This window comes from Chiloscyllium plagiosum, chromosome 38 (assembly GCF_004010195.1).
Source record: "Chiloscyllium plagiosum isolate BGI_BamShark_2017 chromosome 38, ASM401019v2, whole genome shotgun sequence".
NCBI classification, from domain to species: Eukaryota; Metazoa; Chordata; class Chondrichthyes; order Orectolobiformes; family Hemiscylliidae; genus Chiloscyllium; species Chiloscyllium plagiosum.
The window spans coordinates 24002405-24019334 of record NC_057747.1 but is presented as its reverse complement, the minus strand read 5'-3'; the positions used below and the strand labels follow the sequence as shown (position 1 = coordinate 24019334).

Sequence of the window (16930 nt, the reverse complement as noted above, 5' to 3'; positions counted from 1 at the left end):
TCTCTTGGTGATCTTGACATTCCAGTGCAGTACTGCACTGTCAGAAGAGCAGCCTTTCAGATGAGATGCTAACCTGAGGTCTTCTCTACCTGCTCAGCTGGATGTAAATGAAGCCATGGCATTATCTCAAAGGAGACATTTGCCATGGTGTCCTTGTAGCATCGTGGTTATGGCACTGACCAAGTTATCTGGAATCTCAGACAAGTGTTCTGAGGACGTGGTTTTGAATCCCACCACGACAGACTGAAATTTAAATTCAATAAAACAAAATCCAGGATTTAAAAGCTAACTGATGGTGACCATGTAACCATTCTTAAATGCAGTAAAACCCCATCTGGTTAATCAGAATCATTTTGAGATGGCAATTCTCAACTGGTGCCTGACTAGCGAGGCGCACATCCCATGGATAAATAATAAAGAAAACATCAAAACAAATTACCTGGTAACGATCACATTGTGGTGTGTGGGAGCTTACTGCATGCACATTGGTTGCAGGGGGCTGAGTTAGATAGATTCAGAATTGACAAGGATATGGGGTAAACAGAAAAACTGAGCTGAGGACACAATGTTATTGAATTGCAGTGCAGGCTAGAGGGGCTGAATGGCCTACTCCTACTGTATTCATAGGGAAATGTGTATATCAAATAAAACCCCTGAATTGGAAAGCGTAGAGAAAGGCTCCAAGGCTGGTTGGAGCATTGGCTGGAAGTGTCTGCTCAGCTTTAAGCATTCTTGTTCATTTTCTCAGCGTGTACTGTGTGTTGCTAACCCAGTGCTGCTGATGTGTTTTATTAGAGAAGTTTGCAGTACCAGCTGCTGTTTGTGGCTGAACATTCAGACCCTGCCACCGTTGTGGGAAATGTAACTGGAGCGACCGATGCTGATGAAGGATCCAATGCTATTGTCTATTATTTCATAGCAGGTAGGTTCCAGGACAGTTGGCTGAGCCTTCACTGCTTGTTAAAACCCTCACTCCTTCCCAGTCCCTCAGCTGCCCATTCTGACCATTTCAGACCGATTCCATTTAAACGTCACCTTGCCAGCCTCTCATCTCCCACTGCCATAAAATACAACTTTTGCAAACCTCTGCCACTGTCCTGCACATCACCATGGCCTGTTCTTCCTGAAGAGATTGCATTTAAATTCTATACCCTCCTCATTTCAACCATCACATTTCACAACTTTGCCAATTTCTAAAGCTCCTTCTGCCCTTGTAAATGCTGACCTCCTGTTCAATGCTCACCCACCACAAACCATCTGGAGCCTCAAAAGCCTATCTCTTCATCCAACTCCTCAATGCCCCTCCTCTTTTCTACCTTCTGACACGCACTGTTTGTAATGTTCATCCTTGAAGTGCCAACAAGTTTCTCACCTTAAAGGCGCTATACAAATTAAAGTTGTTGAAAGATACAACAGTCTGCCCCCACCTTTACTATTAACTCTCAATCACATTCCTAACTCTACACTTACTGCACCATTGCAATTCCGTGCCAGCATTGGTACTCGCTTAGCGACGGGGCCCTACAGTAGGCTCAAGGTATCCAGGAACCACACTGAAATTAATTTAATCAATGATTTGTACAATCAATGAGCGTAAATTCAATCTGTTTAATGTCACCGTAACCATTCACTGTCTTGACCTCCAGTGCAGAGTGGCAGCAGTATGAACCATCTGTAAGATGCACTTTACCACTCACTTCCTTTAACAGGACCTTCCAAAGAGACTTCTGTCACCTAGACTGACAAAGGCAGCAGATACATGGAACCATGTATCTGCAAGTTCCCCGGTCCAAGCTACTTACCATCCTGATTTGAAAATATATCCCTGTTCCTTCACTGTCACTGGGTCAAGATCCTGGAATTCCCTCCTTAATGGCATTGTGGGCCAATGGTTTATGAAGGCAACTCACCCCCACCTTCTGCAAGCCATCTAGGAAAGGCCAATAAATGCTGGCCCAGCCAGTGATGCACACATCCCATGCACAACACATTTCCCAGTTAGATTTAAGGCGTGGTCACAGAATAGAAGAGCCAACCTTCAGAGCTAGACTTGACATTGCCAGGAATTCTAAAGACTGATAACCTCTACAGGAGTAACATCACAGACGGCAACTGAAATAAAACAACATTGAACACTTCAGTTTATTAATTGTATATAAAACAGAAGTGAACAAAAGGTCGTTAGGGCAGTTCAGTCGGTCAGCCAGTTGGGACACCGGGAATCTGTTCATCTTCCAGCTAGAGTTAGACAGCAGGACATCACAAGGATGTGGGCAGCCAATGGCTAGAGGCAGGAGGTTTGGAGGTAGGACACCAGAGATAAAACCTCCAGGAAGAACTGGAAACCCGAAAATCACAAGCACACATCCTAAAGGCAGAAGTACTGAGAGCCTACGGCAGTGGCCCTTTCCAATCCATAATAACGCAACGACTGCAGAAATAACTCATTAATTTTGTTTGTCAACACAGCTGGAGATCCCGATCACAACTTCCAGCTGAATCGGGATGGGCTGCTGAAGGTGTTGAAAGATCTGGACCGAGAAACCAACCCGTTCTACACTGTCATTGTCAAGGCCTCCAGTAACCCAAACTGGGCACCCCCGAGGGGGCAAGCCCAGCTGTTTGACCCCAGCGTTGACCTCACCCTCCAGGAAGTCCGCATCTTCCTGGAGGATATTGATGACCAGCCGCCAAGGTTCATGAAGTCCGAGTACACAGCCGGTGAGTTCCCAAATTTCAATCTAGATGTGGCTCTGGTGGCAGAAAGAACAAGGATTTGTGAACTGTTTGCATGACAAATGTTTGAATGGGGGAGAGAAGCAGAGGAATCTACAAATAGAAATACAGAACCCACAGAAAGCAGCAGATTAGTAAGATCATTTAGGAAAATGAGCAAGCAGGCAACAAATGAGACAGAGATATAATTGAAAAGTAGAGAACAAGTTTTGGTAGGCCAAAGACAATCAAAGGATTTATCAAACTAGTCATTATTTAATTGCAGTGTTTTATAAAGTAGTGTATATCTCTTGCCATGGACAGAATTCAATGGCTGTGGCATTAGGGGTTATCCATTAAATAGAAGACTTTCCACACTGCAATGAATACTGGGAAAGTATATCCACCATTGCCATTGTTCATTTTCTGTGAATAAATACTGATTACTTATCAAAGTCTGTCAAGAGGCTGAATTTATTATGTCTAAAGTAGAAAAGTCGCACTAAACTTATATAGAACCTTGGTGAGACCTTGCCTGAGCAGTTGTGATCTCCGTATTGTAAAAGCTGTACAGAAACAGCACTGAAGATGCAACACTAAATGAAAAGGATGGGAGCAGACTAGGAGGAGAGGCCAAACAAGCTGGGACTTGTTCTTTTCCTGCGTAAAGAGAAAGTAGGGTGAGACCCAATAGCAAACACTTCCATCATCTTAACGTGTGTGTGTGTGTGTGTGTGTGTGTGGAGAAGGTGATTGCGTTTGCTGATAGTCCTCAACCTGGAGGCAATTGATATAAGGTCATCACTAATAATTCCTGTTGGGAATACTCAGAGAAGATTCTTTACCCAGAGGAAAGTTGAAAATGTAAAATTTATTATCACGTGGAGTCCTTGAGATAAACAGCATTCATGAGGAAGCTAGATAAACACATGAAAATAAAAGAATGGAAAAATCTGCTGACAGGGAGAGGCTGACATCACCACCATCACTGAGCAGGTTATCCCCATTACTGTTTCTGTAAATGTCATCTTTTAGAGTCAGACAGTCATACAGCACAGAAACAGACCTCCAGTCCAACTCATTCATGCCAATCAGATATCCTAAATTAATCTAGTATGACTTGTTGGCCTATATCCCTCTAAACTCATCCTATTCATGTACCCTTTCCAGATGCCTTTTTAATGTTATATTTGGACCAGCCTCCATCACTTCCTCTGGTAGCTTGTACCATAAATGCACCATCCTCTGTGTGAAAATGTTGCCCCTTTTAAATCTTTCTCCTCTCACCTTAAGCCTATGCCATCTAGTTTTAGACTCATTGGCTATTCACCCTATCCATGCCCCTCATGATTTTATAAACCTCTATAAGATCAGCCTCCGACGCTCCAGAGAAAACAGCCCCAGCGCCCCAGCCTATTCAGCCTCTCACTATAGCTCAAACCCTCCAACCCTGGCAACATCCTTGTAAATCTTTCTGAACCCTTTCAAGTTTCACAACATCCTTCTTATTAGGAGGGAGACCAGCATTGAACGCAAAAGTGGCCGAACTAAAGTCGCAATATGACATCCTACACGAGTCACTGTTTCCCAAGAATCTGTTTTAATGAATCCCTTTATTAGATATTTACACTGAAGGCGTTGCAACAGTCAAACCAAACACAGATTCATTAGAGAAAGTCAATAGCTTCTGTGCATGATAAAGGAGCTGAAACTCAAAACGTGCTGGTGGTTTTGAGGTCATCTGTTGAAAGAGACCTATCTGTCCTCACAGATTTGGCAATACTTCACACAAATGGACTACCCCCGGTTGACAGAATAAATCCAGCCTCTTGACAGACTTTGATAGGAAAGCAGTGTGTCTTCAGAGAAAGTGAACAATGGCAATGGTGGATATACTTTCCCAGCATTCACTGCAGCTTGCAAAGTCTTCTATTAAATGGATGACCCCTAATGTCACAGCCACTGAGTTGTCTCCATGACAAGAGATACGCTGCTTGATAAAACACTGCAATCAATTACCTTTGATAGTCTTCTGACTACCCAAAAAATCGAATTTGTGACTGAATATTTTGGCCCAAACTAAATCTAAGGCATTAAAATAAAACAAAGATCTGAAACAAGAATGGAAATTGCTAGAGGAACTCAGCAGGTCCGGCAGCATCTGTGGAGAGAAAGCAGAGTTCATGATTTTAGTCCAATGATCCTTCTGAACAGTTCTGAGGAAGGGTCACTATGCTCAAAATATTAACTCCGCTTTCTCTCCACAGATGCTGCCAGATGTGCTGAGTTCCTCTCGCAATTTCTGTTTTAAATCAAAGGTGTTGTTGGCTGATAGAAACTGCTGACTTGCTGTGTGTGTGTGTGTGTGTGTGTGTGGCTTTAAATCATTTACCTGCATTAATTTCAGTTTATAATAAAACCACTTTCTGTACACTGTACCCGCAGCACAGGTAAATGCACTTTGCGTGTGTCTGACTAACAAACAGCTGCCTCTGATCTGGAAGTGAAACACTCCCCCACTGTGCTCCACGAGTCATCATTTTTACCCACAACTGCACAAAAAGGTTTCAGTTCACATGAGAATACAAGTATTAAAGCCACACGATCAGTGTCTAGTACTCATTTACGAATCAAAATTGCAATTAACTGTTTTTGCATTCCAAAGTTGTTACAGTAGGTGAGTGCCAGACGTATAAGATAAAGCTAATCTAAATGAGGCAACCCTTATGTTGATTCCTTTATTTGCAACTCATGTTGTTATTTTCAGTGTGGAAGCAGGACATTCAGCCCATCAATCTGCACCAAATCTCTGAAGACCATCCCACCCTATCCCTGTAACCCTGCACTGCCCATGGCTAACCCACCTAGCAATCACATCCCTGAACACCATGGGCAATTTCCCATGGCCAACCCACCCTAACCTGCACATCTTTGGAGGAAACCAGAGCACCCAGAGGAAACCTACACAGACATAGGGAGAAAGTGCAAACTCCACACAGATCTGAGGGTGGAACGAACCTGGGTTGTTTGGTGTTGTGAGACGGCAATGCTAACCACTGAGCCATCTTTCCATCCCTTTTAAAAAAGAATAGCTAACCTACATTTTTGTTGCGGGCAGGAAAGATGAGCTTATTTGGGTCAAATGGCATTCTAGTGTTGGCTGTCAATATCCAAATGATGCTGCATTCTCTGTATTGTGAGTGTGTGTGTGTATGTGTGAGAGAGCGTGTGTGTGTGTGTCTGAGAGAGTGTGCATGTGCGTGTATGTGTCTGTCTGTGTGTGCGCGTGTGTATATACGTGGGTGCGTGCTTATCAGTGTGGATTCCTCTAATACTGATGGACCACTTTGCTGCTTGTAGGTGTTGCTACTGATGCCAAAGTAGGCTCTGAGCTGATCAGAGTGGAGGCTTATGATGCCGATATTGGAAACAACAGCCTTGTCTTCTATCAAATTGTTAACATCCGCTACTACCAGCTCCAGTTCAATGAATCTGAAGATGTGGGGAATGTCTTCATAATTGGTAGGATCTCAAGAGACTTGCATTTCTGTACACTATGCTGTCTCATGCCAGCTGTGGAGCCTTGACCAAGATATTTTGTATTACTCGGAGTTAATATTAGGACCTGACAAGTTGACGTGAATAACTTTTGTCCCACATCTTCACACACAAAAAAAAACAACATCCTAGGCTGCTTCAGAGGTACGATTATGTGAAAACAGGTGCTGGGAAGGAAATATTGAAAGGGGTGATCAAAATGATTGGGTCAAAACTGGGTTTAAAGGAATAAATATCATTAGCCACCTGGGTCCCAGTTCTGGAATTCTCTCCTTAAATCTCCATCTCCAACTCTCACTTTCACCCTTTAAGATGCTGCTTAGACCCTACATCTGCACAGGTATTTAATCTGTAATAATGTCTATTTACTAGCTTAGTGTCAAATATTGTCTGAATCTGATCCTTGTGAATCAGTTATATCTTCTGTCAAAGCTGCTATGTAATTATAAGTTGTCACGTATTCACAGAAATGGATATGTCTGGGTTGCTCAGGCCAGGCATGCTTCACAAAGCCTCATTGCTTTGCTTTAGTGATGCTGCTTGAGGCTATAAAGAGAAATCTGCAGAAATTCTTACCAACAATCTGGGTGAGGAGACTCACAAACCAGGCCTTTCCCCAATCCCCATTTCACTCCTGGAAGCAAAAATTGCTGGAGATCACAGCGGGTCAAGCAGCATCCATGGAGAGAGAGAGAGCAAGGTAACATTTCTTTAGATTAGATTAGATTAGATTACTTACAGTGTGGAAACAGGCCCTTCAGCCCAACAAGTCCACACCAACCCGCCGGAGTACAACCCACCCAGACCCATTCCCCTACATTTACCCATGCACCTAACAGTATGGGCAATTCACCTAACCTGCACATTTTTAGACTGTGGGAGGAAACCGGAGCACCCGGAGGAAACCCACGCAGACACGGGGAGAATGTTCATCAGAGCTGATGTGAAGTGTGGAAGGGGCAGCATTTCTGCAATAGTCAGGGGTGGAGTGCTGGGGGAGAAAGGTTGCTGATAGTGTAGATTAAGTGACCGGAATGTGGGAACGGCAGAACAATTGTGTGTCTAACTGCCAGACTGGGAAGAGACAGCCCCACTGGAAGGAGGGGAGGGGGGAGAGAACATGGTGACAGAGAATGTAACAAATAAAGATTAGATTAGATTCCCTACAGTGTGGAAACAGGCCCTTCGGCCCAACAAGTCCACACCGACCCTCCGAAGAATAACCCACCCAGACCCATTTCCCTACCCTCTATATTTACCGCTGACTAGTGTACCTAACACTATGGGCAATGTAGCGTGGCCAATTCACCCGCCCTGCACATCTTTGGACTGTGGGAGGAAACCAGAGCACCCGGAGGAAACCCACGCAGACACGGGGAGAATGTGTAAACTCCACACAGACAGTCGTCCGAGGCAGGGATTAAACCCGGGTCCCTAGCGCTGTGAGGCAGCAGTGCTAACCACTGAGCCACTGTGCAAGTGGGAGTGAGTTTACAATCTGAAGGTGTTGAATGCAACATTAAGTCCAGAGGGCTGTAAGGTATCTAGTATGAAGTGGAGATTTTGTTCCTCCAGTTTGTACTGTGATTTGCTGGAGCACTGCAGCGTGCCAAAGGCGACAAATGGGCATGCGAGCAGGACGCTGTGTCAAAATGAGCGGCTACAGGAAGCTTGGGGACCGGAGGTGTTCTGCAAGGCAGTCTCCCAGTCTGCATTTTGTTTCTCCAATGTAGAGACCTCACTGTTCAGTCAAACTCCTAAAATGGTGAGGTAACAGGGAGGCAGCGGGGGAGTTTGCTGCCACCAGCAGCCCCTCCTACTTGGGGAGCGAGAGACCTTCCCAGCCAGCTGCGAGGAGGTTTGTACTGTTAAAAATCTTTGATTTCCTCTTTCGCAGGGGAGCAGGATGGCATTGTGAGGACCTTTGACCTCTTCACGGCCTACAACCCTGGCTATTTCCTGGTGGACATCATGGTTTCAGACCTAGCCGGACATAATGACACATCAGTGATAGGAATCTACATTCTGAGAGATGACCAGCGTGTTAAGATCGTCATCAATGAGATCCCTGAGAGGGTGCGGGAGTTTGAAGAGGAGTTCATTAAGCTGGTCTCCAACATCACTGGTGCCATTGTCAACACAGATGATGTGCAGGTAATGTCCCTCACCGGCTCTCATTCAGGTCTCAGGAGCTCACTGGACCAAGAATGAAGAGTAGATCATCCGTTCAGTTTCACACCTTGCAAGATGATAGTTTTTTTAATACAGCACTAGTTTTATAGAGGGTAGTGTAGCTGTCATATCATTGGGCAAGTAATTCCAGAGGCCCAGAACAAGCAGTGAGAGATTGAGGGGTCAGCGACTGCATATGAGGAAGGAAGAGGAGACAGAAGGGAAACCAGAGCTGAAATTGGAGAGCAATTCATCATACACAGGCCTCAAGATCAACCCTTCTGTGGAGTGTCCCGGAATAGTCCAAGATTAGATTAGATTAGATTTTCTACAGTATGGAAACAGACCCTTTGGCCCAACAAGTCCACACCGACCCTCTGAACAGTGACCCACCCAGACCCACTCCTCTCCCCTATATTTACCCCTGACTAATGCACATAACATTACTGGCAATTTAGCATGGCCAATTCACCTGGCCTGCACATCTTTGGACTGTGGGAGGAAACCCACGCAGACAATGGGGAGAACGTGTAAACTCCACACAGACAGTTCACCCGAGGCTGGAATTGAACCAGCGTCCCTGGCGCTGTGAGGCAGCAGTGCTAACCATTGAGCCACCAGTTAAAACTAGAATCTCCAGCAATATCACTGCCAGCACCTGAGAAGACAAGTCAAAGGCCTATAAAAAGAAAATGATGCATTTAGAAAAGTATATTTGCAACTCTTGCTCACCAGCTAGAAAAATATTACATCATGGATGGCATGATATTTTTGAATGAAACTGGAGATTTTACTACCCATCCTCTGGAGCAGGTGGGTCTTGAACTCATACCTTCTGCCTCAGAGGTAGTGATGCTGCTGCTGCGCCACAAGAACCCTAATAAACTGATTTACTGTCAAGATCACCAGTTGTCCAATTGGATAAAGCAAAGACCTTTGGTTTTTCACTCAGCTGGATGGAAAGGTAGGGCATCAGGCAACCAATTGCCGGATCTCGGTACAGTTGCAATGTAGAGATCAGTTCACCAGACCACAACAGAATACTCTCTCTCGTACAGAGAGCTGTTAACAAACATATAGTATTCAGGGGCATAGAGTGAGTGTGTAAGTCACCAGGACATAGGGATGCTCTCTGATTAACTGCTGGTGATTTAACTTGAGGCCACAATACCTCAAGCAAGACGAGAAGTTGAGAAGGAGGGTCCATCAAGCTGACCGTAGCCAGTTATGAGAATTGAATCCATGTTGTTAGTATTACACTGCTTTGCAAACCAACCATCCATCCAACTGAGCTAAAGCAACCCCTAGGGTATAGAGTACAAGAGCAGGGAGATTAGGAAAAATGTATAAAAGACACTGGTTTGACTTCAGCTGAAGTACTGTGGGCACCACACCAGAGGGAGAATGTGACTGTGTTGGAGAGAGTACATTAGAAGTTTCTGAGAATAGTTTCAGGGGTGAGATATTCCTGTTATGAGGAAGGATTGAAGATGTTGGGACTGTTCACCTCAGAGAAGAGGAGGCTAAGAGGAGATTTGACAGAGATTGAGGATCTGGACAAAGTGGATAGTGAGAAACAACACTCTCCTAAATGGCTTGAGAAGTGGGGGACACGGTTCAGAAGTGTTTTGCAAAAAAAAAGCAAATGCAAGGTGGGAAGAAATGTTTTCACTCAGAGATTAAGGTCTGTTCCCCAGGATGGGGGAGACCAAGACTAAAGGGAATGGGTTTAAGGTGAGACGGGAAAGATTTGAAGAAGATCTGAGGGGGCTGGTACTGTTACAACATTTAAAAGGCATCTGCAGGGTACACGAATAGGAATGGTTTACAAGGATATGGGCCAAATGCTGGCAAATGGGAGTAATTCAGATTGGGTTGTCTGTTTGGCGCAGATCAGTTCGAATTAAGGGTCTGTTCCTTTCCTGTATAACTCAGTGATTCCCTGAGTAGTTAGGGTCTGGAATGCATGGCCTGCAAGTGTATTGGGAGCATGTTCAGTTTAGGATTTGAGAGGGCATTGGATGATTATTTAAGTAGAAACAATACACAAGATACAGGAATAAAGCAGAAGGTTCGTTCTGGATGCAGCCACAAGGGCTGAATAGCTTCCTCAGGCACTGTAACAATCATGTGATTCTGTGTAATTGGGACAGTCAGAGGCAAGAGATCAAATTGTTTGTCTCCAGGAACACGTCCAACCAGAGAGTTGGCAACTGTCATCTAGAACAGTTGGCAGAGTGGGTACCAGAGTGGGTACCAGAGTGGGTACCAGAGCGGGTACCAGAGTGGGTACCAGAGTGGGTACCAGAGTGGGTACCAGAGCGGGTACCAGAGCAGAGTTAAATCAGTACATGACGAGAATGAGTGCAGGGAATGGCAGCAGCTGGCGTTACGTGAGGGTTCACGGCACAATCGGCAAGGGGGCAGTCTCACTGATGGATAAATCCCCACACAGCAGAACGCTTTCTGTACTGACCAGAGTTTTATGTCTTTGCTCACAGTTCCACGTCGATCAGAAGGGCCGGGTGAATTTTGCTCAGACTGACGTTCTGATTCACGTGGTGAACAGGGAAACGAACCGAATCTTGGATGTGGAGAGGTGAGTTGGCCAGGGTGGGGCTGTTCTAATGGCTGTGGTTAGGACTGTTCACTGATCACATCAGAGCACCAGGATTTCATGAGGTCTCTGTTCACCCAATGGTTTGTAGAGAATTGCATGGAGGTGGATTTTGAGGGAATCTGGAGAGTTAAAGGAAAAGAAGCCAGGTGGACTGAAACCAACAAGTTGCATTTATACCAGCACCTGTAATGTTTGAGAAAGGCAAAGGAGAAACAGTGTGGGGAAATCCAAGGGATATCTGTCACCCTGGAGTTGTGTGATGGCTGCTGTAGTGGAGCTGCCTCCACCTCAGGACTTGCATTTGTATAGCACCTTTTGCCATCTCAGAACATCTCAGTGTTTTAAAACCAATGAAGCCCTTTACATACATACGTGGTCTGACCAGGAGTAGGCCATTTGGCCCCTCAAGCCTGCTGTTCTATTCAATAAGATGATGGTTGGCTCTGTTTGAATTTCAGATTTCATATCCCCACCTGTCTCCCTGTAGCGTTTGATTCTGTTGCTGAATCTACCCCCGCCTTGAAAATAATCAGTGACAGTGGGTCCGTGAAAAAATTCTGCCAGCCCTGTCACTCAGCTACAGTGAGTGATAGAGTCAGAAACACTGGGGATTTAGTGTCAACGGAAGTGTGACCAGGACAGAGGGTATAGTCTGTGCTGAGGCTGTGAGAGAACATCCTATCTGATTGCAATCACCATCAACAGCAACACCCTGAAGAGGTTTTAGAAATTATTCAACTAGAGAGCAAAGAGGATGGTTCTGGTTTTGGCGCCTCAGAGTAAAGAGACCATCGTCTGTTCTCCTGGTTTCAATAGAAAGTTCACCAATGTCTGAGGAGATGTCAGTGACTCACTTTTTAAAAATGTAAACACAATAGTAAAATATCAGAAAGCTGTTTTCATCGAATCCCTACAGTGTGGAAGCAGGCCATTCGGTCCATTGAGTCCACACTAGCCCTCTGAAGAGCAGCCCATCCAGACCTACGGGTTTGAAAAGTGTTGTCAGAATTGCTGCAGTGCATTGTGTGCATTGGACATGTTGTATTATGGCCTGACCAGACAGGGACTGCATCCTCACTACGTGACGTGTGAAGCAGTGGTATAATTGATCTTGGTTTCAGTCATTTACTCTCTGATTGTCTAATGGAGTCAGCATATTGTGTACAATCAGTTGTTAAGTGTGTCATGTAACAGTAATTGCCAATAAGACACAATCCAGACCCTGTAGAAGTCTGAGACTTAATGACAATTTTAGTGGTTAATGTTGTTAATAAGCTTCAAGATATCTGTCTCAACAACACCCAGTCTTTATGACATGTTATATTAGCTAGCATATGGGGAGGCACAGACCTTATCAGATATCCAGTATCAGCTATGGTCCCTGCTCCTAATCGCCATCCGTTGTTCTCACTCACATGTATCTGTGCTTAGGTGTGCACCAAGCACAGGATCACGCTCAACTGTTACTCAAAGGCTCGGTGGCATATTGGTAGTGTCCAAATCTAGTTTAACCCAACAAATGTCAATACAAATGCTGCCACTGTGCATCAGTCGGAGGCAATGACTGTTTAACGTGGATGGAGTGCCATTCACGTGGGTTATCTTGTCCTTGATTGCACAAAACTTCCCAGAGAAATGGGGATATTCCATCATGCTGCTGTGTTGTGCCTTGTAGATGGTGAGTTACTTGCTGCAACATTTCCAGCCTTTGACCTGCTCTTGGAACCCACAGTATTTGATTAGTGCAGATTATGGTACACAAATCTTAACACAGAAGCATTACTATGTGAGGCAGAGTGACTTCAAAACATTTTCACTAGAAGCATCACTACCAATAACTACATCTAACACAAAGAGCAAGCCTACCTGTGATGGTTGAGTTTGGGATGAAAGAGTGCCCTTGATTGACCCCACATATCGCTGTGTGATTCTGTTCCAGGGTAATCCAAATGATTGATGAAAATAAGGAACAGCTTAGAAATCTCTTCCGGAATTACAACATCCTTGATGTCCAGCCAGCTGTCACTGTCAGGGTAGCTAATGACATGACGTCTTTACAGGTAACATTAAATTCTGGAACTCTCCGTTAACACAAGTCACTGGGTCACTGTCAGGGTAGCTAATGACATGACGTCTTTACAGGTAATATTAAATTCTGGAACTCTCCGTTAACACAAGTCACTGGGCCTCTTTGTTGCCGAGGCTTAGGCTTCCAAAATAAACAAATTCTCTGCTGGCACAATCATAGGCCACCCACTTGTAGGCTGCATTGCAAACATCTTCTCTGACTGCGGAAAACATTCCTTGTAATGAGCATGTCTGGCCTTCCAAAAGAGAATTGGATGATTCATTTGAAGAGAAAACATTTTTCAGGGCCAACAGGGCAAGAAAGGAGTGAGGCTAGCTCAATAGCTCTTACTGGGAGAGCTAGAATAGACAGGCTGAGTGGCCTCCAACTGTGCAGCAACCACCTAGTCATTCAGTCCAGCTGCAATTCACCCTCCAGCCTGGCAACTATTTTCCAGTGAGTCTCCCATACAGAGGGCAAGAAACACGCTCAACAAAACAAGTCCAGTGCCACGTCAGTGAATGACATAAAACTGTGTCCCAAACTGATCTCAATCCCTCTAACCTTGCCCCAGCTCCAGCCCCCAGGTTTGCAGTTACCTGGGGGACTCAGCTCTACACTGGATGTGTCAATTACAGTCATGTAGTCATACAGATCTACAGCCCGGAAACAGACCCTTCAGTCCATCTCATCCACGCTGACCAGACATCCTAGATTAATCTAGTCCCATTTGCAAGCATTTATCCCATACCCTTCTAAACATTTCCTATTCATGTACCATACAGATGCTGTAATCGTACCAGCCTCCACCATTTCCTCTGGCAGCTCATTCCATACACGTACCACCTTCTGCATGAAAAAGTTGCCCTTTCGGTCCTCTTTAAATCTTTCTCCTCTCACTTAAACCTCTGCCCCACACCCCAGGGAAAAGATCTAGGCTATTCACCCTATGTATGCCCCTCAGCCTCCGACGCTCCAGGGAAAAAAGCCCCAGCCTATTCAGCCTCTCACTATAGTTCAAACCCTCTAATCCTGGCAATATCCTTGTAAATCTTTTCAAGTTTCACAACATCCTTCCTATTGGGAGGAAGATCAGAATTGCACACAATATTCTAAACATTGCCTAACCAAAGTCCTGTACAGCCACAACATGACCTCACAACTCCTGCACTGACCAATAAAGGCAAGTTTAAAAACACCTTCTTCACTGTCCTGACTACCTGGGGCTCCAATTTCAAGGAGCTATGAATGTGCACTCCAAGGTCTCTTTGTTCAGCAACACTCCCCAGGACCTTACCCTGACGTGTATAAGCTCAAACAGTCTGCCCGTGTGCTGCATTCTCAGGGCCCAGCATCAGGTGCACATCATCACGTTCTAAGCAACAGACGCTGTGTGGCACCAAAAACAAGATCACCCAAAATTTCTAAACCATCGCTTACTCACTGCACTCTCAAAATGATGTGCACCTTAAACATGAGCCAATACAAAAATTGCTTTTTTTGACATTGTGCATAACCTATTTCTTGTTTTGTTTTTGCTTTCCTTATCAAGTCGATTCTCACAGCCTCTAAACCCCACATAGGAGATGGGAACCCAAACTCTAGTTATCGCACTGTTGTTTTATTTATTGTAATAACCAAATCCCTTCTTATCCATACCATCACTTCTTGATAACAGCGACCATCAGTAAAGGCACCGACAAAAGCCACACTTCAGATGGTAACAAGGATTTGAGAGGGTAGACAGAGAGAAATGATGGCCACAGGTGAAGGACGTTGACACTGGGGAGGATGGAGGGACGGGTGGTGATGGTTGATGGGATGAAGGGTGGTTGCTGCTGCAAAACCTTAAACTTCCAGCCGTGCTGCTGACTGGTGATTTCAGAAAGATGTTCGCCAGTCCAATGGGAGCAGACAAAAAATGGAGCTATCTTCCCGAAGTAGGTTGAAGCTAAAAGTCAACTGAATTTTCTGACTCGAGATTGAAAGACCTTGGAAGGCAAGAGTTAATGCAGATATGGAACCAACGCAGCCACGTCCAGGGTAAACACAGGCACATCCAGCATAAACACAGGCACGTCCAGGGTAAACACAGGTACATCCAGCATAAACACAGGCACGTCCAGGGTAAACGCAGCCACATCCAGTGTAAACACAGCCGCGTCCAGCGTAAATGTAGGTGCATCCAGGGTAAATGCAAGCGCATCCAGGGTAAACACAGCCACGTCCAGTGTAAGGGAGGCACATCCAGGGTAAACACAGCCACGTCCAGTGTAAATGCAGGCACATCCAGCATAAACGCAGCCGTGTCCAGGGTAAACACAGCCACGTCCAGCGTAAGGGAGGCACATCCAGGGTAAACACAGCCACGTCCAGCGTAAATGCAGGCACATCCGGGGTAAACACAGCCACGTCCAGCGTAAATGCAGGCACATCCGGGGTAAACACAGCCACATCCAGCGTAAATGCAGGCACATCCAGGGTAAACACAGCCATGTCCAGCGTAAATGCAGGCATGTCCAGGGTAAACACAGCCACGTCCAGCGTAAATGCAGGCACATCCAGGGTAAACACAGCCACGTCCAGCGTAAATGCAGGCACATCCAGGGTAAACGCAGCCATGGACAAGTTGTATTTATGGCCCGTTTACGTTAAGATTCCTGAGCAGATGTAGGCACTTTGGTCCCTCAAGGTTGCTGCATCATTCAGTGAGATGATGATTCATCTACTTCGGTCCCACATTCCCATCTGCCCTGATGACCTTTGAGTTGCACACTGTTACATGATATGACTAGTTTGTTTAAAAATCTATCCCAGTTTTTGGTCATCTCCTTGTGGCTCAATGTTGTACCTTGTTTTAAAATGCTCCCAAGACCCTTCCATCAGGTTTAAGGTGCTATATAAAACTGTGTTAGGGCAGAGTGCAATCAATACACAGACATGACTCTGCACACATCCTACTCCTTGTTTCAGTTTATTGTATCAGGGCGGGGGGGGGAGGTTGGTTGACTGAGAAGATGCTATGAATATTGCTGGTGACCAGAGCCCCCAGAAATGTTCGATCCAGCCCAAAAAGCTAGAAGGGTTTGGCAAATTAGCATTTGGTCTTTCGACATAAAGTGCTCTTTTCTGTAAATCTTACACAGCAGAGGGTTAAATACGTTTGCCAGTTTCTGTCCTGGCGTGACACGATGCAATGGTACTGGAATTAGGAGTGGATACAAGCAATCAATTAACCTGTAAACATTTACAATAGTTATCCACTACACTGACCTGCACTTTGCTTACAGCACTGCAAGCTGATTACATTTCAGTAAGGAATATTATTCGCGGTGATATTGGAGATGTTTTGAAATGATGAAAGGCGCTGTATAAATCCCAAAGTCAGTCTTTCTTCTTTTTTTATAGATGGCAATAATTATTCTGGCAGTTTTGCTGTTCCTGGCTACTATGCTGTTTATCTTTATGAATTGGTATTACAGGACAGTGTAAGTGCCTTGACTCACCCTTATGTTGCACAACATGTAATTCACAATGAAATTAACTTCTGGGTACCGTGTGTGAGTGAGTGAGTGAGTGAGTCAGGGGTTTGTCCTCTGAGCTGTAATAAACAAAAACAGAAAGTGCTGGAGAAACTCAGCAGGTCTGGTAGCAGCTATGAAGACACAGAGTTAACATTTTGAGTCCAGTGACCTTTCTTCAGAAAAAAAACAACAAAAGAACTGCAGAAGCTGTAAATCAGAAACAATGGCTGCAAAAATAGAAATTGCTGGAAAAGTTCAGCAGGTCTGGCAGCA

At 45.0% G+C, this 16930-nt stretch overlaps 1 protein-coding gene across 2 annotated transcripts in view; it reads left to right on the top strand.

Annotated features, from left to right (window-relative positions):
- cdh23 (cadherin-related 23) overlaps window positions 1-16930 on the top strand; it is a 799974-nt gene that overhangs the window by 771835 nt on the left and 11209 nt on the right. For both annotated transcript variants that reach the window (XM_043679154.1, XM_043679151.1), the window contains 7 exons: window positions 796-922; window positions 2470-2721; window positions 6076-6237; window positions 8171-8427; window positions 10947-11044; window positions 13005-13125; window positions 16542-16621. In XM_043679154.1, the coding sequence (XP_043535089.1) occupies window positions 796-922; window positions 2470-2721; window positions 6076-6237; window positions 8171-8427; window positions 10947-11044; window positions 13005-13125; window positions 16542-16621 (1097 nt within the window). The remainder of the gene's footprint in view (window positions 1-795; window positions 923-2469; window positions 2722-6075; window positions 6238-8170; window positions 8428-10946; window positions 11045-13004; window positions 13126-16541; window positions 16622-16930) is intronic.